The sequence below is a fragment of the Marmota marmota genome, unplaced genomic scaffold (assembly GCF_001458135.2).
Source record: "Marmota marmota marmota unplaced genomic scaffold, marMar, whole genome shotgun sequence".
NCBI classification, from domain to species: domain Eukaryota; kingdom Metazoa; phylum Chordata; class Mammalia; order Rodentia; family Sciuridae; genus Marmota; species Marmota marmota.
The window spans coordinates 20210056-20237929 of record NW_026000016.1 but is presented as its reverse complement, the minus strand read 5'-3'; the positions used below and the strand labels follow the sequence as shown (position 1 = coordinate 20237929).

Sequence of the window (27874 nt, the reverse complement as noted above, 5' to 3'; positions counted from 1 at the left end):
CCTTCAATCCTAAAGCTCTCCCTTAATGAACATTATCATGGGGAAATGTTGGACTCCCCATGACAGCATGACTCATTCTAGCAATTAGTCTGCTGGACCAGGAGCAGAGCTGCTAGAATCTGTCTCCTTTTGGATAACTCCCTAGTGCAAGTTTTTTTCCAACCTGGAGGGACTCAGTCCTGTGTCTCCCTTAGTAGCATATCCAAGGAAGGCAGAAGATTCTACCTATAGCTTTCATACAGTCAGTGGATGTTCATGCTATTAGGTAACCTTTTCTTAAACTCTGGTGCTTCAGATGCTGGCTCCAGGAACTCTCTACAGAATCCAGTTGTTTTTCTGTCTGGCCTATCCTCTTTGGATATCTTTTATTCAGGTTCTCGTTCTTTTCCTATGCTCACTACGTACATTGTAGATCCTCCCTCCCTGGGATACGGATGTCCAATCCTTTTAACTCCAGATCCCATAGCCATGGAGCAATCCATCCATTTCCAACCTACCATGGCTCCTGAGCTACCAAGCCAGGTCAGGACACAGGAAATACCAACTCCCAGTAAACAACCTCACTGTTGAGCAAGGAAGAAGCCACTCTCCCTCCTTGGTGCTTGGTTATCTGCATAGGAAAACATTGACTTTTTTTGGTGTAAATGAGCAGTGCATTTTCTCTGAAAAATGACGTCTAGTCTTCCTATTTATAAAAATAAAAGCAAAATTTTAAAAATTTAAAAATTTTTTCCAGTCCAGCTCACTTTTTCTTTTATACTTTCACAAGCTATCACTGAACACTTTGGTTTTCCTGACAGAAAGTCTTCAGTTTCTTATTACAACAAATTACACCCTAAGCAGCAGAATATCAGATCATAGGGAATCTTTTGGAATACATTTAATATCTCATGCCCCTACAACTACAAAATGACTATCTTTTCCTTTTTTCACCTTTTGGAAGAGAAAATAAGAAGGAAAAATTCCATTTTCCCCTGTAGAGAACCAACAGAAAATCATACAGGACTGAGATATGGAAAATAATGGATGTGATTTTGAAAGACTTAAAAAATAATTGATTAAAAGACATTGGAAGCCAGGCGTGGTGGTGCACGCCTGTAATCCCAGTGGCTTGGGGGACTGAAACAGGAGGATTGTGAGTTCAAAGCCAGCCTCAGCAATTTAGTGAATCCCTAAGTAACTCAGTGAGACCCTGTCTCTAAATAAAATACAAAAAATGGCTGGGGATGAGGCTCAATGGTTAAGCACCCGTGGATTAACTTCCTAGTACCAAGAAAGAAAAAAAAAAAGACATTGGAGAGCTAGGGATGTAGCTCAGTGTTGGAGGACATGCTTTGTATGTGTAAGGCCTTGGGTTCAATCTCCAGGCAAACAAAATGCTTTAATTTCATATAAAATACATACTTTGTGAATTTAATTACATTTAGATGCTATTTGTATATTTCAAGTGAAGTCCTTGGTGGGTTTTCAGAAATTCTCTAAAGATAGTTGAATGAACCATCAATTAAATTGCATAAGTAAAACTGATTTATCCAACCTCATAAATCTGATCCTTTATAGAGAATGGCGATAGTATTTGCAAAGAACAGCAAGAGGTTCTTGAAAGAAATGAAAAATGGTGAGTAAATGTCTCCCCAAATTAGGTTTCTTGGTTTTCAAGACAGCCATGTTATTTTGAGCAAGAAAAATATCCTCTGACCTACTTAGTAGAAAGCTATTGAGCTTGTGAAAGCATACTGATTGGAAAAACAGGTAATATTCTCTTTGTTCAATATATTCCAGGGAGGTGACCCAACAGGTATTAGGAAATAGAGCAGGAGACTGCAGCCCTCAAATACAGAGAGGGTGGGGGCTCAGGGAACAGTGAGGAAAGTGGAGACAGCATCCGCTCTGCAAAGAGTGAAATGGATGATGGAATTGCTCTTGCCGCACAAAGGACACCAATCATACTAACACTGCCCTTCAGAATTAAAGAGGAACAAATCTGCTCTCACTTATAATGGGAAATATCACCGTAATGTCCTCCCCAAATAAGATAAATCGGGTTCAACAATCATAAAAGCATCTGCCAGCTATTTGTTAGCATCACCTTTCTAGAGAAATAGGTGAAAGGACTTTAAGAACTCTCCTCTGCCTTTCAACTTTCTTAAACTGAAAAGTAATTGCTGTTATTTATTAAGAGCCTGCTGCGATCCAGGTAACTTGTTCATCTTCTAATTCTCATAGCTGTAGGGAGGCTGAAGTTAGCCTGTCCTGTCTTCTAGAGGAGGAAGCTGAGGATTTGCTCACTTCACACTAGAGTCACTGTTTAAATCCAGGTTTCAGGTCCATTTATTTTATTTTGGTTATAATTCTTTAAAAAAAATGAGTGAAGACTGTTAACTGCACTGCAGAAAGCTGTAGTGGTCTCTCTCTTACTACATATCAAGATTCTTTTCTTTACAAGTGACAGAATTCCAGCTCAGAGTGTCTGTACACAGAAGGGAGTTTGCTGCCCACACAGCTGCACAGGCAGGCATAGATCTGGAGGGACAGAATCCATGGAAGCAGTCTGTTTCTCCCCTGCCCCTCTTCTTGTCTCCCTCTCCCTGGATCCTTCTCTCTACTCTGTTTATTCCTCATTGTTTTCCTCCCCTCTCCCACAATCTTCCCCAAAATGTGGTAGGGAAGATGGCTTCTAGCAGCCCTCAGTTTGCATCTTTTTAAATTTATAGCAAAATAAGATGTTCTGTTCCCTCCAGCCAGTAGCATAGGTTTGGAATGGGGGCAGTTCTTTAGAAGCTTGAGGTTAAGTGGATGCTGGAAAAACCCAAGGAACAGATATCTACTGTACTGTTGCCCTCAGAAATAGTCTTGTGAAATTTTCCACTCAAGAAAGGTCCACAGCAGGAAAGAGAATCCAAAGGCTAACAAACAGAAGTCTGGATATGGAGGAGAAAGTTCAGCACTATCAGAGTTATGCATTTGGATGAAGTTCTGCAAGAGCAGGATCCTGTGCAGCAGCAGGACCCACTTGGAACAGAACACAAACAACTACTCAGGATGAAAAGATGGATCCAGGAAGCAGGCAAGACCATGTGAAGAAGGGAAGTTGTACAGGGACCCAGCATAGCTCATGGCAGTCCGACAGATCCTGTGAACACTCTCAGCTCCATGTGTGTGTTCCTGGATAGAGAAGACTGCATCCATTATGAAAACTGCAAAAAAGTGCAATTTTAGCAATGCATTTCAAGGAAAATATGAGCTAGTGAGTTTATTCATTCCTTTTAAGTAGCAGTTTCTGAACCATAGTCATTAACGAATTAATATACCTCATATGTAGACATATGATGGTAGGTCTCAAAGCTCCTCTTTTTTTTTTGGTCATATTTCAATATTTTTATTAAAATCTAAATGAGAGAAAAACATAGAAGTTGTGCATGTCATATTTGCAAGGGCTTCAAAGCTGAGAGGGAATAATAGTTCGGGGGACTGAATCAAGTTTAAAATTACCTTCTTAATCAGGAACATTTGGTCACTACCAACAAGATAAGCAGGGACACATGAAGAAGTCTTCATTTAGAACTTATAAGTGACAGAGTAAGATAATAAATGATATCACTTTGTTATATATGTGTATGTGGGTGTATTTATAAACATGTTTAAAAGGTATGTATTTCTAGTCAGCTTCATGATGTGTTTTTAAATTGAAATAATCTCTAACTTCTAGAAATTAGGACCTTTTAAATTATAAAAACATCTAGATCTCTAACTTTACTTGAGATATTGGAAGGTGTGGTCTGTGGCTGCTTATCCCCAAAACAACAGTAGCCATTCTGGGTAGCAGCTGCCTTCTATTATTTGTTTATTTGTTTGTTCGTTCATTCATTCATTCTTTCTTTCATTCATTCATTCATTTATAAATTCAAAAGAACCATCACCACAAATAGATAGACGTGCAACTGGCCTTATCCCTAGTTTCTTACAATTTCTTTTATCTCATCATCTTATGTCACTTTCTTTTTCTTGCTGCAATTCTTTTCTTTCTTTGTTTTTAAAACCTGGCCTATGCTCCGCTGATTTGCCAGTCCCCAGCACTCCCCCACCAGACCATCTTTATTCATTGAGAGTCCCTCAATCCCAGTGGATTTGTAAGGATGCGATCCCTGTGCTAATGTCATTTTCTTCCCCCTCAATGCTCCACGCTGGCCATCCTCATGGTGGCCCTTGCAAGTGGGAGAGGAGTGAGATGTGGAGGCAGTCTGCAAACGGCCTCTCAAACCCAGGAGCAGAGGGAGGCAGCACAGGCTTCCTTCTCACCTATGAGTTTGCCATGAAAACATGTTCCTGTGGTAAAACCTAATTTTAAAAAATGTGGATCTAATCACTATTGGGAGTGGATGAATAGACTGTAGAGTCTTGCCCAGATTTATAGAAATACAACATCTGGATGAAGTGGTCTTTTCTCATTAGTTCCCTCATTATCGGTTTCTGACTCATATCTTCATCCTGTGTTCCCTGGGGCCTACAGCACCAGCACCTGCCTCCATTCCTCTTCAGTTGTGTTTTCCAAAGTGTGTTTCATGAGGAACATTTCATTGCTAGAAATACAAAATTAAGGCTGATATTCCATTGGAGGATTATGGAGAGTAGACTTAAAATGCTTGAAGGTTTAAATGAAGTTAAAAATGACATTCAGAAACATTAAAAAGAAACCAGAGGCAACATAAGTAATCTCATTTGTGGACAATGATTCATTTGTATTAGTTTATATTCTACTAACTTGTTGGATGTTCCAGTATTCCCAAGCCAGTCACATATAGGTACATGCCTATAATCCCTGTGACTCTGGAGGCTAAGGCTGGAGGATCTCAAGTCCAAATCCAACTTCAGCAACTCAGCAAGACCCTGTATCCAAAAAAAAGGCTAGGGATGTGGTTCAGTGATTAAGCACTCCTGGGCTCAATCCCAGTACCAAAGAAAAAGAAAAGCATTCTTGTTACAAGTATTAAATCTTGAAGAAAAAAAATGACAGTCAGAAAATTTGCTAAAGTCAGTAAATTAATGATTCATCAGGTTGATCTTGAAGTGAGTTGACATTCAGTCGAATGAAGTTAAACTGATTTCCTTTCTTTGGAACTTTTTGGAATTTTTAATAACTTAATGTATATTTTGAATCTCTAGAAGGAGTATTTAGAATAAGTCAGCAATTCCCAAACTTAAATAAATGTGAAAACCATGATCTATGAAGGAATTAGTTTTTTGCAATAAGATCATTTCTCAATATTCATGAGGGATTGGTTCAAGGACCCCCCAAATTCAAGAAATTCACAGATGCCAAATTCCCTTATATATAAAGACACAGTATTTGCATACAACTTATACATATTCTCCCATGGACTTTAAATCATCTCAATATTACTTATTTTTATAATATTTATTTTTCAGTTTTCGGTGGACACAACATCTTTATTTTTATTTGTATGTGGTGCTGAGGATCGAACCCAGCGCCCCGTGCATGCCAGGCGAGCGCGTTACTGCTTGAGCCACATCCCCAGCCCTCAATATTACTTATAATACCTAATACAATGTAAATGATATGCAAACAGTTGTTATACTGCATTGTTCAGGGGGGAGTACATGTTCAGTGCAGTGTTTTTTCTGAATATCACTCTGAGATGGTTGAATTCACAGATGCAGACCATGTGAATGAATATTGACTGCCAGTGTACACTTGGGAGTAGCTGCTCAGGCCTTGAGGACTGGGCTGTCTTTGGTGTTTCTAGGATCTGTATTTAAAAAGCACATCTCAAGTAGATATTAAAATATACAGATATTATACATTGCATCTCAGTTTTGAAATAAAAATTAACAGAATCCTGCCTTGCCTCTCCACCTTCTGCTTTGCTTCCTAGCAGTCATTTTTTTTTTTTTTAACCATTTCTGTTTTCGGTACTTCTGATAGTTACATTTAAACCTCTAAATAATTAGGCTTGTATCTACAAAAATTATTTCTAGCTCTGAAAATAAAAATCTAGTGTATACTATCCTCTTTTATCCTATCTCTTATCTCCCTTTCCACTAAAAGAAGATAATTATTTAATTCTTTTATTGGCTACCTGTGGAACCTCAAACAATATATTGAAATTTCTTTCTTGTTCCCTCAACTTTAGGCAATGTCTTTTGGTTTCTTGCTATACTAATAGAGATTTAGTACTTCGTTCTTGATAGAGAATTTGAAAATGAAGCTCTCAATGCAAAATCATTTTAAATAACAGTTAAAACACCTGTTACCCAGTCTTCTAAGATCCATTGTTTCTAATGCTAGTTGCATTTTATTTCCTTTGATCACCCATTTTTATCTTTCTGTAAGCTTGTAGGATCTATTCCTTGATGTTCTCAAAGTTCACACTGATATGTCTAGGCTTGGGCATATTATTATTATTAATATTATTATTATTATTATTCATGCTAGAACATTTCATTTTATAGACTTGTCTTCTGATAGCTCTGGGAATTTTTTTTTTCTGCCTTTCCCTTTTAATTTTACTTTATCTATTTTCTCTGTTCTTTCATTCTGAATGTTCTGGTTTGTCAGATGTTAAACTTCTGTGTTTTCATATCTTGGGCCTTTTGCTTTATGTTCTAGAAGTTATCCTTAACTTTATCTTCCAGACCTTTAATTGAATTTTTTATACTTCAGCAAATTTATTTTTTTAACTTAAAAAAGATTTCAATCTTACTCTTGGATAGTTCATTTTTCATAGCTGCTTTTTTTTTTTTTTGATTCAAGATCTTCTTGAAACATAGGAAGTTCTTTTCCATTTTCTGAATGATCTTGGTTTTCTTCAAGTTTATTCCTCAACCCCATTTTTTATTTATTGTGGTCTTTTTATGTTATAAGCTTTTTTTGAATTTTAGATGTTTCTTGGTTGTCCATTCATATTTTTAAACAACTTTATCAAGAAATAATTATCTTTCAATATAAATTACTCTCTTAAGTTACAGTTCACTAGCTTTTGGCATATTCACAAAGGTGAGCACCCATCACCAACTCTCAATTTTAGGACGTCTTATAATCTTCCCCCCAGAAAACCCCATATTCCTTAGCTATCTCTCCCTAGTCCTCTCTCACACGCTGCCCTCCCACCCCATGGGACCACTATCCATTCATTTCTTAAAGTAAGAGATTAGAAAAACTGTCTTATGACTCTGGGGGTTTCAGAGTCTCAAGTCAATAAGAAGATAATGGCTGGGAAGGAGGAGAAAGCAGAAGTTGAGACTGAATAGTGTGCATGTCCCAGAAAGCCAGCTGTGGGATCAGAATCTTAGAGAGCCTGAGAGGTAAGCAGGCAGGCCATTCTGCATTGATTTGTTTCACTTCTGTATTCAGGATTCAGAGGACATCCTACCATAGAGGACGGTGTAATGCCACTAAGCTTAGGTTTCATAATTGTAGGATCAAGTCTTGTTCAAGCTTCATCTCCTACACCTAGCAAACAAACACACAGTAGGCATTGCATAGTTGTGAAATAACTCAACATCATGCATTTGTATATGTTTCACAGTGTGCACATTTATTCACTTACTTCTTATTTGATATAGCCAGGTGTGCAAAGTACATTTACTATGGCACTGATGAGGTTTCAACCACAGGGCCCTCCACTTGCATGAGCCCGTTTCAAAACCTTGTTCCCAGTACTGTATTTGTTGATCTTGCATTCTTTTTCTGAAATAAGGTTTATAATTTTCTATTGTGCAATGTTGGGTATTAGAAAACCTGAACCTAGATCTACCCTACCTACAGCAGGACTGATTAGTCTCAGTTTTGAACTATCAAAACTGGGGTTCTGACCTGAGTGCCTTCCCCAAGGCCATACTTGCAGTGTTCCCCAAAAGCTCATGTGTGAGACAATGCAAGAAAGCTTAGAGATTAAAAGATAGGTTATGAAGGCTGGGATTGTGGCTCAGAGCCAGAGCACTTGCTTCATACCTATGAGGCACTGGGTTCAATCCTCAGCATCACATAAAAATAAATAAGTAAAATAAAGGTATTGTGTCCATCTACAACTAATATATATATTAAAAAAAATGATAGGTTATGAGAGCCTTAATCCAATCAATAACCCAATCCCCTGTCGGGATTAACTGAGTAGTAACTAAAGGCAGGTGGGGTGTAGCTGGAGGAGGTGAGATACTGTGAGGAGATGTACCTTTGGTATATATATATATATATTGTTCTTGATGAGTGGAGATTACGCTCACTCGTTCTCTCTCTCTCTCGCTCTCGCTCTCTCTCTCTCTTTTTCCTGGAGTGATGTCCTGAGCTGCTTTCCTCCACCACACTCTTCTGCCATGCTATTCTGCCTCACCTCAAGCCCTAAAGAATGGAACTGGCCTCTGTGGACTGAGACCTCTGAAACTGTGAACCCCAAAATAAACTTTTCCTCCTCTAATTGTTCTTGTCAGATTTTTTTGGTTGCAATAGTGAAAAAAATGTACTCAAACATGCATTAAGTGGCAGAACATTTTACTCCTGAATGAACCAAACCTGTCCTCCCTGTGCCCCTAAGATGAAGGGACAGCTCCTGATTGACACCTGTGTCTAAGACAGCAGCACTGGGAGCAGTGTAGGACCTGAACTCTGCCCAGGGTGCCCCTGGTGATAACTGTAGGTAGGAGGCTACTGTTCCCCCAGAATTCACAGGCTGCCTCTCTTTCCAACAGAAACCAAGCAAGGAAAGCTCATGCACCTCCCTCTCCTACCTACACATTTCAGTTTTAGTTATAAAATACCTTGGGAAGAACTTTTTCTGAATAAGAAAAATAGAATTCTCCTTCCCATTCTGTTTCTGAATGAGACTTTTCATCTCATGTTGTTTCATGGTCTTAAAATAAAATGTAAGATCTAGGAGGGAGTGAAAAAAAAAAAAAAGTCAGAGATCATGCTTTCAACTGCCAGCTAATTTGGTGATGTTCCCAGGTGGGAAAATCAATGTCTGCCCTGCAGAGGTGAGTCGTACATCCAGTGTGTCAAGCTGCTAACTCTTCTTTGAAAATTAACTTACCCTCCACACTTTTCAACTTTTCAATGCAGTATATTTCATGCTTGCCTTTCCTCAGACACGTGTGTGTGTGTGTGTGTGTGTGTGTGTGTGAGTGTGTGTGACAGAGAGAGAGATGTGGTAAGTAGAAATCTGAGCTGGCGGTGCCTGGAGGAGATGGTCCCAAGCTGTTAGATGATTGAACTTAGGTCTCTGGTGATAGACCAGAATCTCTGGGTGTCTTAGGGCTGAGTTTCCAAAGGCCTGCGAGTCCTAAGCTGATGGGGAAATTGGCCCCGGTACGTATTTTATATTCACTAGGACTCCTTTATCTTGATGTTATAGATCCAGTATCACTTTAGGTGGGCTCTTGGGTTGTGGTAAAAAATGCCACAGGATACTGAGGATTTCTTTCTTCCATGTTTCTTTCCTACATGCTCTGGTGCTCATCTTCCCGGAGAGAACCCAGGGCCACTCAGAAACCCTGGTGGGCAATACTGCTCACTAAAGCATTAGATATTTGCTTCTCATGTGGAAAACAGCCACTGACCCAGCCCCTCTGCCCAGCCACAGAGGCTTCCCTTCAGGGATTTTCACACAATTCCAGAACCAAAAATGGTGGCTGTCTTGCAGCACAAGGGAATTCTGCATTCCGGTACCCTGCTGCGTTGCTATAATAGCATCTCTTTTGATTGGTCAGTGATTTTGCCATATTATACTGCTGGATACACACACCGGGCTGTGTACATACTAGGCAAGTCTCTTACCACTGAGTAAGTCCTTAAGCCATATTATAAATTTTGAAGTGTTAAAACATTAAATAATGAAATTGTAGGTAATTTGAAAAAATCACCTCCATTCCTGAAAAAGTCAGGATCACTTGGGCCTGTTGAAATGGACGGTAGGTTGCTGTTTGATACCCTAGTTCCTTGGCAGATCTGAAGAAAATTGTCTATTTGAAGGTTGAATTCCTTTGGTTTGTCAAAAGTTTCATCAACATTGGTGACAGAAAGACATGAGATGAGGTGCTGGAGCCATCCCGTAGTCCAAATCGTTGAACTCATTGTGAACACAGTACCAGTCCCTGCTGGGAGTGAGAGAGTGCTCTCCGAGTTCCACTTCCTTATAAGAGCATATGTAAGCACTGAAGAATGTATGCCACAGGCAAGGCCAGCTTTCATCTGTCAGCAGCATGAAATGTGTAGGACAATGCATCGACTGGAAAAATGCACCACAGTGAGGTGCTCAGCAGCAGATGGAACGTGTAAAACCCCACTGGCTCAGAGCATTTGTGCCTTAGGTGGCTTTTGGTTGAGCCTAGAATTAACCCTCATAAACACACTCCTCTCTCAGGAAGACATCTTACATGAAGAATGCTCTGCACAGCCAGCCCCAAACTCAGTTGTGCATACATGGCCAACACAGGACCATGCAGAGAATGGAAATCCCAGTGACTGTGATGGGGGTGGCATCAGGAGTCCAGGTTTCAGCCTTGCAGGAGGTTAATTTCAGTTTCTTCCCAGCTCTCTGTGAGCCACACTATGCTGCACTGAATCAAAGCTTTGGCTTCATCCTATCTCATCTTCATAAATCTCCTGACTGTTTGTTTCTAACCCAAACAGTATTATTCTTCTCCCCTGGCCACAGAAGTATTTAAAACTAACCAAATTGGCCAGGATTTGATTTGCCAAAGACTATTTTTCCCAGTGGCTTGGGAGACTCCTCTGTGGAGGTTATACCCTGAAGAGTAGCTGATGTTTGGTTTGGCAGGATTTAGGGACTAGATAGAACAGGATGAACAGCTGAAGTCTGTCGTGCAGAAGTTGATTTAAGACCTAATTGCATTGGTCCTGACACAGACAAGTCTGCTCAGACTTTGTTGGGGGTATCCCCACCTTCTTATTCTGGGTCATTCTTTTTATACCTCCCTTTTCGTTTACCTCCCTCAGAAGTGGCTCCTCTAACCCTGTCAGGCTTAAGGCCTTGCTCTTCTCTCCTGCGGCTCCTTCTCAAAGTCCATCTTCAGATCTGTCTGTCCCACTGTGTTTCCTGACTGGCCCTCCTTAAGCTGGCTTTTCTAGGGATGTCTGTATTTTAACAGAGGTCAAAGCCTTAAGCTGAACTGTGGAATCGCTGATAATCAAAGTGTATTCACTAAGCACCAACCTAAACAATGAACTGATGGTCCTCTTGGAACTTGAAATCAATGCTTATTAATTTATCCAATTATAAATTGGATATTATAAAATTCACAAGGGTTTGGATACTTTTGCCTCTTAACCTTCTCTCAAGTGCAGACTGGACATGACTGACAAAGCAAGTCTTGACTGTCCTCTTGATTCCTACCCCTGGGCAGTGTAGAAGCTAACTAGGCATGTGGACAGAAAGAGAACAGAAGGGAGAATTTCCCCCTGATGCTGTTGAGAGGAAGAGAAACCATGACCTCATGGAGAAATTCAGGATTGTTCAGGTGAATCCATTTGGAATTGGCATCTGTCTTTTTTTTCTGATGAAGCTCTATGATCCAGAGATTGTAAATCTCTCATCCATAGATTGTTGATCAAGGGGCTCCTGCCTCTTGAGATTGTATTTGAGGTTTTCCCAAGGATGGAGTTTAAGAATACCAAGCGTGTACAGAATTTAGACCAAACCAGCTAGAGTTGGCCATGAAAGGGTCAACTTTCAAAGGAAACTTGCAGTGAAAGGGAATTCCATGCTTATTCACTATCTCTTTATGCCAGGCACTGGCTCAAATGCTTTAAACAAATTATCTCATTTGATCCTTACAATATTGTTGCCAAGTAGCTAGTGTCCCTGTTTTATTGCCAATAACATTAAAGCTCAGAGAAGTTAAGAAATTTACAGTAACCAGGATTTGAACCTTAGTCTCCTAAGTTTTCTACCATGCGGAGCTAGGGATGTGGCTCAGTGGTAGAGGACTTGCCTAGCATGCATGAAGTCATGGGTTTTGATCCTTGGCACCGAAAAGGAAAAAATCCTTTATCATCAAAAGATACAAGATGACAGATTTTTAAAAATAAAATGAATAGCTGTCCTCGTTTGTCTCTAAGCTCACCTTGTCTTAAAATTAAAAAGGCTCACATTCTTCTAATGTGGGATTTTTCCCCCAGAGACTCCTGTGTAAGTTGTTTATTTGATGGATGGCCCTATACACTTGTGTATGCATGCTACATACCAAATGCTGTCATTTAGTAAGAAAAAAGATGTAGCCCTGTGTCCTGAAAGACCTTGTCAATAGCCAAGGCAGAGCCTGGGTTTAAATGACATTAGTATTGCCTTCTTTGGTCTCCTGCTCATGGGCTGGGCTGGCGATTACTCACTGTGTCGCTGTGATCTCCTGAACAGGAAGATTGCTCCACTGGGGCCACTCAGAACTGTGAAATGAGGTTGTCTAGGGTGTCTATCATGATTTGGTTCCTAAATTTCCAGCTTATCAGCCTGGCAGTACAGCATTCTTCAGAGTGGTTAAAAATCCTGTGCCTGAGAACTGAAGTCCATTCTATCAGAGCTGTAGATGAGTCCTGGCAGTTAAAGGGCAGAAAGGTTAGTGGGGGCTGGGGGGGCAGCATGTCCTCATTCACAGTGGTGCAGCAGGCAGTTATGATGCGACTCTGGGGAGGGGGAGGAGGTCATTGTTTGAGTGCTTGGCTGCCCATTTAGACCAGTTTTACTCTTAACACAGTGACAAGGGTCAGCCACTCCCATCGGACTGTCAGCATGTCTGTCCACAGCTCACAGAAGAGCAAGCACAACCTTCCCCGGGTGTATGAGAGGTCAAAGAAATCCATTTAAATGCATCAGAATTGTGGCCAAGGATGTCAGAGGTTGTAAAGAGCATTTTTGTGAAAGGAACTTAGCCAGGGTCAGGCACAGGCACATTCAGACTATATCTGATTCAGTGTCCTTCCCCTCATTTCTCATTTCTAAAAAGAGGGTTAATAAGTTTGGGTAAAGAGAGGACTCTCAAGTGAAAAAAGAGCTCTGTGATCAAATTAATTGGTTACCCATAGACTTTGTAATATACTTTATTCTAAAATAAAGAGCACATCTTTTTATACTTTGGTGTGTCTAAAACCAGAGTCTTTGGATTGATGTGAGAAACCAGAATGGGATAGAATGAGGCAAATGAGGTGCATGGGTGCAGGGTTCAGGCGGGGAGGATCCTAAGAGTGATTGTGTCTGGTGCCCCACTTGCCTTACCTACCAGAGGGCTGTGGTTGTCTCCACCTGCACAAGAGGCAGGAACTTACCCCATCTTTGTAGAGATCAGTTCATCTGATAACACCTTGAGTGAGTTTTAAAATATAGAGCCCAGTGGAAAAACTTGGTGAACCCCCATGTGGTCAGGTCAGCATCTTCAGTGATAGGATGCAATGTCCTCTCTGGCATGGTACACTGAGAAGGGCACCTAACTCCATGGTACTTTTTACAAAAACCCATCATCCCATTTAGTCTAGAGGGGGAAAAAAAGAGATAAACCCAGATCCAGGTAGATTGTGCAGGATACTTGGCGACCAGTCTTCAAGACTGTCAGACAAAGACTGAGAAACTGCCACAGACCAGAGGAGACTAGGGAGACACATTGTCTGAATAAAGTAGACTCCAGAATAGAAAGAATATATTGGTAGAGATTCTACCAAAGAATATATTGGTGAGATTAAAGTCTGCAGTTAATACTAGTGACTATACCAACATTAGTGTCTTAGTGTTGACAAATGTTCCTTGTTAATGTAAGATGACCCCAGAGGAAACTGGGAATTCTCTGTATTATCTTTACAATTTTCATGTTAATCTAAAATTATTCTAAGACATAATATGTATTTAAAAAAATATTTTATATATCAGCAATATAAAGATAAGTTTTCTATCTCACCCCAGGAAGTAATGTCTGTTTTGGTGCCAGTACTATGCTGATTACCAAACCTCTAGGAATTATAGAAGCTTCAGTATGAGGAGAAAGTGGCTGATGGTTCTTAGAAAGTTGATTGCTTCATTATGAAGAACTAGGATCCTGTTCATATCTTCCCATCACTATGATAAAAATACTTGAAATAATCAACTTAAAAGAAGAAAATGTTTATTTTGGCTCACAGTTTCGGAGGTTTTGGTCCACCGTCTGTTGGCCCTGTGGCTTTGGGCCTGTGGCAGCACTGTACATCATGGTGGGAGCTTGTGATGGAGAAAGCCTGTTCACCTCATATTTCTCTCCTGGGAAACAAAGAGACAGGAAGGGTCTGGGGCTCCAATATCCCCTTTTAAGTATGTATATACACTCCACATTTTCTTTATCCATTCATCTGTTGAAGGGTAGCGCCTAGGTGGGTTCCATAGCTTGGCTATTGTGAGATGTGCTTCTAGAAACACTGATGTGGCTGCCTCACTGTAGTATGCTGATTTTAACTCCTTTGGATATATGCTAAGGAGTGGGATAACTGGATCATTATGGTGGTTCCATTCCTAGTTTTTTGAGGATTCTCCATACTGTTTTCCAGAGTGATTGTACTAATTTACGTTCCCACCAACAATGTATAAGTGTACCTTTTTTCCACTTCCTTGATAATACTTATTATTATTTGTGTTTTTGATAATTGCCCTTATGACTTTAGTGAGATGAAATCTCAATGTCATTTTGATTTTAATTTTCCTAATTGTTAGAGATGTTAAACATTTTTTTCATGTGTTTGTTGGCTATTTGTATTTCTTCTTTTGAGAAGTGTCTATTTAGTTCTTTTGCCTGTTTATCAATTGGGTTTTTTGATATTAAGTTTTTTGAGTTCTTTATATATTCTGGGTATTAATGCTCTCTATGAGGAACAGGTGGCAAAGACCTTCTCCATTTCTGTAGGCTCTCTCTTCACACTTGCTTCCTTTGCTGTGCAGAAGGCTTTTTAATTTTATAGCATCCCATTTTTAGTTTTATTTCTTGTGCTTTAGGGGTCTTGTTAAGGAAGTTGGTTCTTGTGTCTATATGCTGGAGTGTTGTGCCTACATTTTCTTCTTGCAGTTGTAGAGTTTCTAGTCTAATTCGTAGGTTTGATTCACTTTGAGTTGACTTTTGTGCAGGGTAAGAAATAGGGGTTCAGTTTCATTCTTCTATATATGGATATCCAGTTTTCCCAGCACCATTTATTAGAAAAACTGTCTTTTCTCCAATTATGTTTTCTGCACCTTTGTATAGTATCAGATAACTGTATTTATGTGGGTTTGTCTCTGGGTCTTCTATTTTGTTGGTCTTCATGTCTGTTTTGGTGCCAGTACTATGCTGTTTTTATTACTATAGCGCTGTAGTATAATTTCAGGTCCAGGATTGTGATGTCTCCAGCATCACTCTTTTTGCTCAGAATTGCTTTGGCTCTTCTGGGTCTCTTATTTTTCCAAATGAATTTTAGAACTGCTTTTTCTGTGTCTGTGAAGGATGTCATTGATATTTTGATGAGCATTGCATTGAATCTGTGTGATGCTTTTGGTAATATGGACATTTTGATTATATTAACTCTGCCTATCCAAGAACATGGGAGGTCTTTGCTACAGTCTTCTTCAATTTCTTTCTTCAGTGTTCTATTCAGTTCAATATCCCCTTCAATGGGTACACCCAATGACTTAACTTTCCCACACTAGACCCTACCTCCTGGAAGTTCTAACCTTCCATGCCACACCCCCCCATACCCCCACCCCAATAAAGCCATGAGATGAGAACTAAGCTGCTAACACATGGGCCTTTGGGGGGATGTTCAAGATTCAAACTACAGCACCCCGTCTCCAAGATTCTCTGTCAGGAGCTTCTGGCTGATACTTACATAGTGTTGGTACAGATAAACATCCAAATCTGAAAATCTAAAATCGGAAATGCTCCAAAATCTGAATTTTTTTGAATGCAGATATGACATTCCCAGTAGAAAATTTCACACCATGAAACTTTGTTTCACATACAGAATTGTTAAAAATATTGTATAAAATTATTTTCATGTGAATAAGGCCTACATGTAACAAATAAATTTTATGTTTAGACTGTTATTGTATATTTGCAAGTGTTCTAAAATCTGAGAAAACCCAAAATTTGAAATAATTCTAGTCCCAAGCATTTCCAAAAAGGGCTACTCAATCTGTATTTCCCACTTACTTGTTGTTCAGTTAAAGATAAAATATATGAAACTATAAGCTTATCAAAAAGAAAGACATGTGAAACTTGAATATTCCTTTATAAAATTCAAAATCATGTTATTTATTTTATTTTGAGATCAAGATCACAAAATGTTTATAAAATTGTCACTGGGATATTTAATCTAACTTCTGATGGTCAAAAGTAACTTATAGTAAACCTTAGACTTTGAAGGCAAAGAACTATAATATATAAACTAGAACTGAGAGGTTGAGAAGAAAGTGTTTAGCGTTCATATGGATAAATGTAGGCTCATACCACTTAGTTAAAAACAAAGCTACATACTTGAAATCAGGTACCCTCCCCCCCCAAAAAAATCCTGCTATTAAATCAGTGGGGAACTTACAGTTGAGATGACTTAGAATCCCAGAATTGAGGCGGGAGGGGAATTTGTTTTCCTAAATTTAAGTGCCCGTGGAACCCTGGGATTCCGTAGAACACAGTTTGGGAAAGAGTGCTGCAATTTATTTGCTGCCTATCCATTCAATAAAGAATAAATTCTTAGCCTGAAGATTGTCAATATTGCAGCTCTTGGGTTTGAGAGGGCGTGTGCTACGTGGGTATTTTTTATGGAGAGTTTCTGAACCCAGAGGGACTCCCCATATAAATGAACCCTGAAGAGTGAGACCTAACCTATTGATTGATTATTGAGCCAGTCATTATTAGGTTAGATGAAATAGACCCCCTTAAGACTAAATGTGCTAAGGATTCCCAGACCTGCCTGTTCATTTGAAAAGAAGTCTGAAAAGTGAGGAGCTGGATAAAGTGAGCAAAAGCCTTCCCTCCCTTCTCCAGGAAAGGCCATAAACCTTCCAGAAAGCTGACATCTGTTGCTGAGAGAGGAAACAAACTACTTTTTTACACTGATTTAGACGATGTCTGGCAAGGTTTCCAATTCAAAACTCCCTAGTTGTGGGCCAAGAGTCTCCTACAGATGCACACACACCCACACACTTGGAATCGTTGACCTTCTTCAGAATCGGCACCACTTTTCTCAGGGCCAGCTTGACAGTGGTTGGCTAATAAAGCCTTGCTTGACGGTGTTCTCTATTCTTTGGTGGGTGATGAGTTAAAGTGTCATTCTAGCAGTTCCCCTCAGGGGGGCTTTATTAATACAATCCCCTGCTCCAGACTTGACCTTCAATCAGTGGAAAACAAGAAAACATTGAAAACAACTTCAACTAAATGAAAAATACTTCGATGGACTCATTCCAAACGTCGGCAACCTTTGTGTGAGTAATGTAGAAAAAAGGTCTACATGGCAGGTAGGTTTCTAGCTGATGCAAACTTCAAGTTGTTAATGGCTCTTCTGGGACATGGCTGTGGGAGCAGAGTTGGCTCCTGCTGTGGCAGAATAACAAATGAGAGAAAATTACTCGGGCTCATGCTTTGCCCGAAAATAGCCATGAATAGAGGGTCTGAGAGAAGCCCTAGCACTTATCAGATGTCTTGGCCAAATGTTAGCTCCTTCCTCCTGGTGCAAATGAGAAAAGATACTTAATTTCTTGCTATGTATATGTCACGGCTAGCATTCCAGTATGGTAGATGGAGCAGCTACATTTTAGCCAATTCATCATTTAAGGTCCTGAGTGTACTTCTGTTGTGAAGGACAATCTTTCATTAGTCTCAGTAAGACTAGAGAACTGACATTACAGGAAAACAATGACTGAGGGTGGACCCCTGCTAAAATAGAGTAGAGTGTCATTCACACAAACATATGGAACCAGACTTCTGAAGTTCAAGTGCTGTTTACTTGGGATTAGCTCAAGTTTGGTTAAGAAGCACATGTAATTTGGATGAGGTCGTTGATTCTGTCATTTGTGGTGAGAGAAACCAGTCCAACACTTGTGATCTAAAGAAGGGAATGGGCCAGGGGCTTGTGCTGAGAGGCCACCCACCAAGACTCTACATCTTGCTCTAAATGCTGGTTCTAAAACTCAATACAGTGATTGTTGAGAGTGGGGTGATATTTGGAGAAGAAAAAGAAACAAATGTGTCTGCTATAGATTTGATCTTAAATGTTCTCCAAAAGCCTGTGTTAAATGTTTGCTCCCTAGCATGCAGTAGCTTTGGGAGGTCTTAGAACCTCTAATACAATTAGGTGGTGGGGCCTGATGTGAGGGAGTTAGGTGGTGGAAGGTTTGTCCTTGAAGGGATACTGACCCTTCCTGTTTCATTCTTGGCTTTCTAGCCAACAAAGTGAGTGTTTTTTCTTTCTTTTTTTTTAAATTAATTTCTTTTAGTCATCCATGGACCTTTATTTTTTATTTATTTATATGCGGTGCTGAGAGTCAAACCAATTCCTCACAAATGCTAGACAAGCACTCTACCACTGAGCCACAACCCCAGCCCATGAGGGATTTTTCTACCACATGATCCCCATGTACTGTAGCACAGGCCCCAAAGTAATGGGGGCCAATGGACTATGTACTGAAAAGTCCAATAAACCTTTCCTCCAATAAAGTTGATTATCTTAGGTGTTTTGTGACAGTGATAGGAAGCAGACTAAAACACTCTCTCTTCTAGTTTAGAGGAAGTGCTGCCCACCCAAATGAGAGTTTTAGTGAATTCATGTAGAGCATGTGCCACTCTAGTAAATTCTGAGTCTTATCAGTGTCTGGGTGGTTATCTAGAAAAATCTGTTCTAATTTTTCTTCTGTCTACTGTAGTCTGGCCAGTGTTTGTTGAGTACTTCCAGTCAGATTTTTTGAAAGTTCCCCAGAGATACATTCTCTTATAGGTTTACAGAAGATAAACAAGTTGTGCCCAATTACCTGCTCACTTACATAGCCACTGAGGCCATCTTTCACTAGATCTCAGGATTTATTCTTAATAGGTTGTGTATTATCTTTTCTTTTTCTTTCTTCCTTCCTTTGTTTTGATAGGTTTATTGAGGTGCAATTTATATACCTTACTATTTACCATGTACAACACAGTGTCTTTTGGTATATTTTCAGAGTTCTCATTTCATCACCCCTCAGCAACCTCAAATTCATTTTCAGCTACACCCCAAACCCCCAGCCCCCTAATCCCTAGGCAATTGGTAAGCTACTTTCTATTTAGAATTGCCTATTATAGATACTTTATATAAGTGTAATTATACAATGTGTGGTCTTTTGTGACTAGCTTCTTTTACCTGACATATTTTCAAGGTTCATTTATATTGTGCCATCAGTACTCTATTTCTTTGTATTATCATATAGTATTCCACTTATGAATATATGACAGTTTGTTTATCCATTTATCACTTGATGGATATTCAGGCTCTTTTCACCTTTTGGCTAACAATAATACTGCTGTGCACATTTACACACAAATTTGTATATGGAAGTGTGTTTTAATTTTTCTTAGATATATATTTTGGAGTAGAATTACTTGAGTATATGCTAACTATACATTTAACATTTTGAGGAAATGCCAAACTGTTTTTAAAGTGAGCATAATTTTACATTCTCATCAGAAATATATGAGGGTTACAATTTCTGCATCTCCTCACTGCCACTTCTTGTCTCTCTTTCGAGGATGTAGCCATCGTTAGTGGGTATGTAGTAGTATCTCATTGTGTTTTTTTTTTCTTTTTCAATATATTTTTATTAGTGCATTCAAATTAAATGTAACAGCAGGTTTTTTTGTTGTGTATTCATACATGCATACAATATAACAGTATAATCTGGTCAGTGTCATTCCCTAGTGTCTCCCCTTTCTCTCCCCTCTTTCCTCCCCCCCTGGTCCCTTTTCTCTACTCTCCTGGTCTCCCTTCCATTTTTATGAAATCCCCTCCCTCCATCTTTCTTTTCCTTTTTCCTCTCTAGCTTCTACATGAGAGAAAACAAAAGGATCTTGACTTTCTGAGTTTGGATTATTTCACTTAACGTAAGGCTCTCAAGTTCTATCTATTTTTCTGCAAATTACATAATTTAATTCTTCTTATGGGCTGAAAAAAAATCCATTGTGTATTTTCACTATATTTTCTTTATTCATTCATCCACTGACAACACCTAGGCTGGGTTCATAACTTGGCTATTGTGAATTGTGCTGTTATAAACATGAGTATGCAGATATCACTACAGTATGACTGCTTTAGTTTTTCAGGATAGACACCAAGGAATGGTACAGCTGAGTCATGTAATAGTTGCACTCCTAGTCTTTTGAGATTTCGTTGTGTTTTAAATTCGTATTTCTCTCTGGCTAATGATATCAAGTGTCTTTTCCTGTGCCGGTTGGCCGTTTGTATTTGTTCTTTAGAGAATCATCTGTTCAGATTTTTGGCTCACATTTTAATTGGGTTATTTGTCTTTACATTACTGAGTTGTAATAGTTCTTCATATATTCTAAAGACAAGTCTGTTACCACATTTACATCTTGCAGATATTTTCACCCATTACATAGGTTATCTTTTCACTTTTTTTGAAGCACACACGTTTTTAATTGTAATGGTGTCAAATTTATTTTTTCTTTCATTGCTTGTGCCTTTGGTGTCATATCTAAGAAACCATTACCTAATAAAAAGCTGTGAAGATTCACTCTTAGTTTTGCTCTTATATTTAGGTCAATGCTTCATTTTGAGTTAATTGTTGTATGTTGAATGAAGTGCAGACCACCCCTACTTCATGTGGATTGTGGCTTTGTTAGGGACCACCTGTCTGCACAGCTGCATTCCACAGCTGAGGGGCTGGTGTCAGGAGAGCACAGAGGCTCCTCTACCTGGCTGGGTAGAGCAGTGAGGCTAACAGGTACATTGGCACTTTACTCTTTTCTCCCAGGTCCCTTGAAGTACTGACCCCCAAGAGAAACCAGCATCTTCTCCCAACCATTTGCCCCATTTCCGTGTCCACCACAACTCAGCACTGCATAGTCTGGTCTGACATGAAGGATGTGAGACTTTGTAGTCGGACAGATCTGGGAGTGACTCCTGTTGCTCCCACTTACTAGCTCGGTAACCTTAGCAAGTGGCTTAATTTCTCCCAGTCTTCATTTTCTCACTTACAAAATGAGGGTGATGATATGGGCCTTGCAAGATGTTTGTGAAGAGTAAACGAGGTGGCAAGTCCGGTGCACAGTGCGCTAGAGCTGAGCACGTAGTCAGTGCTCCATAACGGATGATGGTCACTGTTCTTCTGCCCTTTCCTGACTTTGCCCTGTCTCTGTGCAAGTTGTCTTATCTTTAAAAGAGGAGATAATTGGAATGTAAGCTCCAACAGAGCAAGAACTTCCCTGCTTTGTTGAATCTTGTATATGTAGATCCTAGAAATAGCACCCAACACAAACTAGGCTCCTGATAAGTATGTGTTGAATGAAGTACAGGCCACCGCTACTTCATGTAGATTGTGGCTTTGTTAGGGACCACCTGTCTGCACCCCTGTTACTTAATGCCTGGAATTATTTTAAGAATAAACAATCCTAAAATAATGTATTCAAGTATTTTTTAAACTATGAAATGCTACAGAAATGTATGCCTTTCTTTGTTTTTAGTGAAAAGAGATTCATGGGTAGCAGTAACAGGAAAGCAAATCTGCAAATGAGGTGAATATGTATTTTCTAGAAGGTGTAATTTCATATTGAAGGTACTAAAGAACCAGTGATCCTTTAATAAAGTTAATTTATTAAAGAATTTTGAGGTCATAAAAAGTTAATGCACCTCTCCAGGTTTTCACACTTCACCCTGGGAGAAGTGCATTCTCCATTGCCCTTCTTGAGAGCAAGCACTGTGGAGGTGGGAGTGGGTAACGGGCGGACGGAGAGACTGTGTTTCTTTCAGCTGTTTAATATCTGGATAAAGACTGGGAAATTGCACTATTCTTTATTCATTTCTTTCTGTTTAATATTCCTTTTCATCTTTTTTCCCCTGCAGAAATTTAAAAAAAAAAAGTAGTACTTTCATAATGCCTGAAAATGACTGAATGTAGAATTTAACTTCTGCCTACTTTACAGCCTTAGGGCACAACTCAGATGCCAAGGAATCATTAAAAAAAAAAAAAGTCCTGATTAGTTGGGGATCAGCAGTGGGAGAGAACCAACCAGGAAGCAGAAGACCGAGTTCTGGACCTGACTCTTCATGAACTAGTTCTGTTACCCAGAAAAGTCATTTCACATCTCTGGGTTCCACTTCTCATCTAGAAAGTACATGTGTTAAGCCATATGCTCCTTAGGGGCCTGTCCAGGCCACATGTGCAGGTTACTTGGGGAGGGTCCATTATGGGGAACAGGGAAATAGGGCAGAGAACCCTGGGCCAGGAGTGATGAGATTCAGGTCTCTACCCTGGCTGTGTAACCAGTGGGCAGTGGTCACCTCTGTATCCAGGCCTCAGGGTCCCTCTCCATATGCATATCAGCTCTAACGTCTCACTGAAAGGCAGTGGAGAATGATGCAGGGAGGAGGCTGTCAGTGGGGCTTGGGGGAGCCTCAAAGGTCCAGCTTGCTGCACTTTGGAGCTCTGTGACTTTGAACATGTGTGTAATCTCTGTGGGCCTCAGTTTTATTATCTGCAGATCACAGTAATGACCTTGATGAAGGTTTTATGTGAAGACTGTGAGAGGAGCAGTTAGCACAGTATAAGGGCCCAATAGTAGCAATTTGGTTGTCATACTTTTAAAGCTTTTCTGTGAAGGAAGATGAATTAAAAGAGGGGGTTCTAAAGAAGTAGCCCTGCTGAAATAAGGCATCCAAAGAAACCTAGTGGAATATTATACAGCTTCAAAAAGGATGGAAGGAAAGCAGACCAGATGAAGTGGCCACTTATAAATCTCATCCCAGTTACTCCCCAGGAGTAAGAGTCTCATTCAGGATCTGAAAGGCAGAAACAACTACAGACAGACTTAAGTCTAAAGATAGAGAGCCTTCTAAAGTAGCTTGTTGGTGGCCACTGTAGGATTCCAAGACTAGAAGAATAGGGGAATGGTGCTGGCTAATTGATACCAGCTGAGATTACTAAGAAAGACTAGAGTTTCTTCCTTCACTGTCTGTCTTTAGGCAAATCTGGATGTGTCTGTGCTGCTTTTATGGGGTCGTCCGTGAGGGTGACGTATCTAGATACCTGCTGAGCTCTTGTGGGGTCATTTTCAGGGATACTCAGTTAATGCTTGGCTCATGGGAGAGAACAATGCTTTGCTTTTGTTTGTCCTTTATCTGTTCCTGTATCTATTTGTTTATACAACCAGCCTCTAGCGCATGCCCACTGTGGAAGAGATGCTTGGCTCAGAAGCATCTCCTCTTTCATGCCATTTGCCTAAATGACTTAAATTTCCATCAACCGCCAACTGTGGGAAAGGCCAGGTAACTTCCAAGAAATATCCCCATTTCATGTTTGTGCCAAGCACTAGCGTCTATCCTCATCCACTGCAGGGATCTTTGCTCGGTGGCATGGACCCTGGTGCTTTCACAGTCCTCACGAGTTGATTGTGTTTACAGGAGGCAGAACCCACACCTCCCTGGAGTCAGCTTGGGACAGGAAGCTGACTGGTAACAAAAAGAGGGGCCTGGGCCTCGGGTTCCTAGGTGCAAGGAGCTGCTGTCTTGCTGTCGTATGTGGCCGTGTCGCGCCCTGCACATTGTGGCTTTCTGGCAGCATACTGCTGTCTCTTGCACAGTCAGCTGTGGGAAGCTGAATCTGGGAACCTTGCCACACCACAGAACCTGGTCCCCTGCCAGAGTTTTTGGTACAGTGCAGTTTTATCCTGGAGCAAGTTTGGTAATGAACCAGAAAAATTCTTCCAATTTTCTTTCCTCCCTTGGCATTCTTGCCATTTTGCCTGAGCTCTCTTCTGTAGACTAGGATGACAGAAATCCCTGTCTTACAGGCTTCCTTAAAAGGTCACCCAACATCTGAAGTGGATGGCCTGGGGGAGGAACAGATGAAGTCAACAAGGTATAAGTTGGACCAGTGAGAGTTTCTTGAATGAATATCTATGAAAATTGTCCATATGACAGAATCTGATAAATCCTACTGAGACTCTCAGATGAGTGGGAACTTTGCCGGGACAAAGCAGTTGGCCCAGGAAATTGTGATAATATGCAGAAATTGTGATAATATGTTTGGGTTTAAAGGAAATGGGCTTCTCTAGACTCAGATGCCTTCAGCATTCAGAAAAGAAAAAAAGTGTGTGAGTTTAAGACACAGTGAGAGAGGGCAAGGGCAGAGAAAAAGGGAGAGGAAAAAAGAAATTGATTTTTAAATTGTCCTGAAGAAAATGGAAGAATGTCTTAATCCGTTTTCTGTTTTTATAACAAAATACCAGAAATTGGGTAATATATAAAGCAAAGAGGTTTATTTTGGCTCATGACTCTGAAGGTTAGGAAGCCCAAGAGCAGGGCATCAGCAAAGGCATCATGCTGCTTCACCCAACTCATACCAGAAAGTGGAAGGGCAAACTGGTGCATGTGGGAGAGACAAACCACAGGGACAGCTTTGCTTTGTAACAACTCACTCTGAAGATAACCATCCCATGAGAAAGGCATGACTCCGTTTGGGAGGGCTCGGTCTCCATGACATCAACCCCTTCCATTAGGTCCTACCTCCCAACACTGCCACGTTGAGGAATTAAGACCCCTACCTGTGAACTTTCGGCAACACACTCAAATCATAGCAAAGTGAAAGAGGATGTGAATCAGATCCTCTAAATGCTGTTCCTTTGATTCATTGTGTCCCCTTGTACTTCTTTTGTCCAGTTCTATTCCTCTGAAGCCAGTGGCTTCTATCAATTGATATTTCACATCAAAGAACTGAGCTCTCAATCATCAGGGTTCTTGCACCTATGGGATGGCAGACAGACGGCGTAGCAGGCAGGGAGGCAGACTGGGGGCCTTGCTGGCAGGGCCTAAGCACAGTACCTCCCCTCCCCTGGCCCTAGAGGACGGAGAATAGGGAACACGTCATCATGACTCAGCTCTGTTTATTAAGTACTCACTTGGACTCAGTCTTGTTCCAGTAGCGATTTGAAGAATGTCTTTTATAGGAGGATTTTTTAAAAATAGGTTTTATGCCACATGTGCAAAAAATGTTTCTCTATGAAACAGTTCAGAGAAGCCAAGGAGAGCCAGACTCAGAGTAGGCCGAGGGAAAGAGCTGAGGGGACTGGGAGTAGATGGAGGTCAGCAGGACGGCTGCGAAGAATGCTTGGCAAGTCCTCCTCCTTATCAGGGAAAGTAACACCATGGTGTAAAGAACGTCATAAATGTACCATGGCAGCAGTGAGATAGCTGAGCTCCTAGGACTAAGGCCGCAGCCAGAGGTACACTAGCCGTGCCTTTTTCTCCATATGTGAAGAGGACCTCTCATTCTGGATTTGACTTGGATTAGGTTCTCTCTGGCTTTTGCAGTAGACTGGCTGAATTTCACATTGTGTCGGTCTCCCCATTCTGAAACGTGTGTGATGTGTCCGAGAATCCCATTCAGTGGAGCTTCATAGAAAAGAGCACAAGCCCCACGCTTCTCCGTCTGCCGTGATAGTGATGACTCTGTGTTGCCTCCATTACCCTAAGGAGCACTTTCTCTTGGGGAGTTTTTGAATTCTGTCTGGACTGAAATGGATTTGATTTCTCTTCCTCTGAGTATATGCTCAATTGGAATTCCCTGAGAGAAATTTCTTCTTTTGTTGAGATATTTAGAAGAGGCTGACTATGGGGAGTATTATGGTTTAGATGTGAGGGATCACCCTCAAAAGTCAATTGTGAAACAACACAAGAATTTTTAGAGGTTAAATGATTAGATTATGAGAGGAATAACCTAATTGGTGGGTTAATTCACTGATATGAATCAAGGGGATGTTTAGGGCAGATGGGGTGTGGTTGGAAGAGGTCGGTCATTGGAGTGCACCTTTGGGGTATATATTTTGTCACTGGTGAGCAGAGCTCTCTCTGCTTCCTGGTTGCCATGTCCTGAGCTTCTTTCTTCTGCCAAGCCCTTCTGTCATGGTGTTCTGCCTCACCTTGAGCCTAGAGCTGTGGAGTAGGCAAATCATGGACTGAACCTCTGAAGCTGTGAGCCAAAATAAACTTTTCCTCCTCTACTTTGTTCTTGTCAGGTCCTTTGGTTCCAGAAACTAAAAAGCTGACCAAAAGAGGGAGAAATTTATGTATCTATTATGCTATTCCCTGTGAACTTTATTGGACACACTGACCCCTCCTGCATGCCCCCAGGTTTTGGCCAAAATATTCCTGAGGTACCTGGCCCATCTTCTTCCATGGACGTGCATTGCTCTACCTGTTCACTAGGAAAAGTCAGCATTTCCCAACAGCTACACTACATACTTGGAGAGGAGCTCTGAGGAATTGGAAGCATCAGAGGATTCAGAATCGCAGACCCAGGTCCAAGGCCTACACTATGCTCCCTACTAACTGGCTACACAACAGTTTTAGGACAGAGAATTTCTGAGTTTTTGAAATCAGGAATCTGTCTCCTCATAGGTTGGATGCAGTGAGACCATGGAAAATCTTTTAGACAATTAAATACAAAACAAATTACATTTTGTTTCTGTCCTCACCTAAAAAGGGTGTTCTAATGCCTTCGAGCAAGAGAGTAGCCACTCACAGAGATGCTGCAGGGACAGGGTTGCTTCTGCCATCACCAACAGGCTACTGTGAAAGGCTGGGATCTGATACTTCCTTGGCCTGTGATGCTGAAATCTTAATATGTGGCAGAATCACTTTGGGGTTAAATATGCAAATCTGTAGACATTAGCCCTCTAAAACCTTGTTGGGTGATCTGGGACCTATTTGTAGTTAGCACTCCAGCTCTTCTGATGCAAGCTACACATAAACTTTCCTTGAAGAAAAACTAAGAGTTCACAGTTGGGACTGGGTGACCGTGGAGTTGCTTGCATGGGTTAAAAGTAGTGCACAATAGGGTGGCGTCTGTGTGCAGCCCTGGGAGGAGGCAGAGAATTCCTGCTGATTTGACCAATAGCTGTGCTTGGCTCTGCCACCACAGTGTCCCATTTGTTACTAATCACTTCCTTGTGTATGTTCCTGGATATTTTTCCTGGCTACGATATTTGGTGGTATTTTTTGTTTGTTTATAGTTGTATGCCGCAGTCTGGCTGGGCACAATTCAGGAGCCACTTGTCAAAAGAAACGAACTTTATTTTTAGAACCACACACGCCAAACAAAACAGCTCCTCGGGAAAAACCTTCAGAGCCCAACTGCCACCACCGGCTTCCCACAAGCCTCTCAACCTCCCCTACTCCTCCTGCTCTTGAGGTCGATTGGCTGGGTCCCGTGGGCGGAGCCAAAAAAGTCCCCAGTGAGCAGCTCCATGGTCTGAAAGGGCGGGGAAACAGCCCAATGAGCATCACTGCAGAGGAGCCAATCAGTTGGCAGCTAGAAGTTGCTGGGGCCGCTGTGAGCCAATCATCAGCTGGAAGCTGGAAGTTTGCTGGCAGCTGGAAGTTTGCTGGGGAACCTTCTGGCTGTGGCTCTCAACATCTCCCCCTCTCTGTTTAAACAACAAGCATGTGGTTTAGGGACCGTGCCTGCCTTAGGTTGTCCAATAGTACATATGGTTCTTACCTGTTATCGGATGAGCTGACCTCAAGGCGTCAGCCTCCTGTCTTAGGTTGGTACCATTGCAATTGGATCTTACCGGTCACTTACTACTGGTCCAGTATACAGCCACACCTGTGGATAGGTCTTTGTACCAGCGGGGGGGTGAGGTTCTTTGCCTCATCTCTGTTGGC

General features: G+C 40.9%; 1 protein-coding gene across 4 annotated transcripts in view; it reads left to right on the top strand.

Annotated features, from left to right (window-relative positions):
• The window catches only part of Smyd3 (SET and MYND domain containing 3), a 712936-nt gene that overhangs the window by 604778 nt on the left and 80284 nt on the right, over nt 1–27874 (top strand). The window contains exon 11 of one of the 4 annotated variants that reach the window (XM_048809266.1): nt 1561–1588. The exons of the other annotated variants lie outside the window; for them this stretch is intronic. Within the exon in view, the coding sequence (XP_048665223.1) occupies nt 1561–1573 (13 nt within the window). The 3' untranslated portion in view covers nt 1574–1588. Of the gene's footprint in view, nt 1–1560; nt 1589–27874 lie in introns of those variants that run through there. 4 annotated transcript variants of the gene reach the window in all.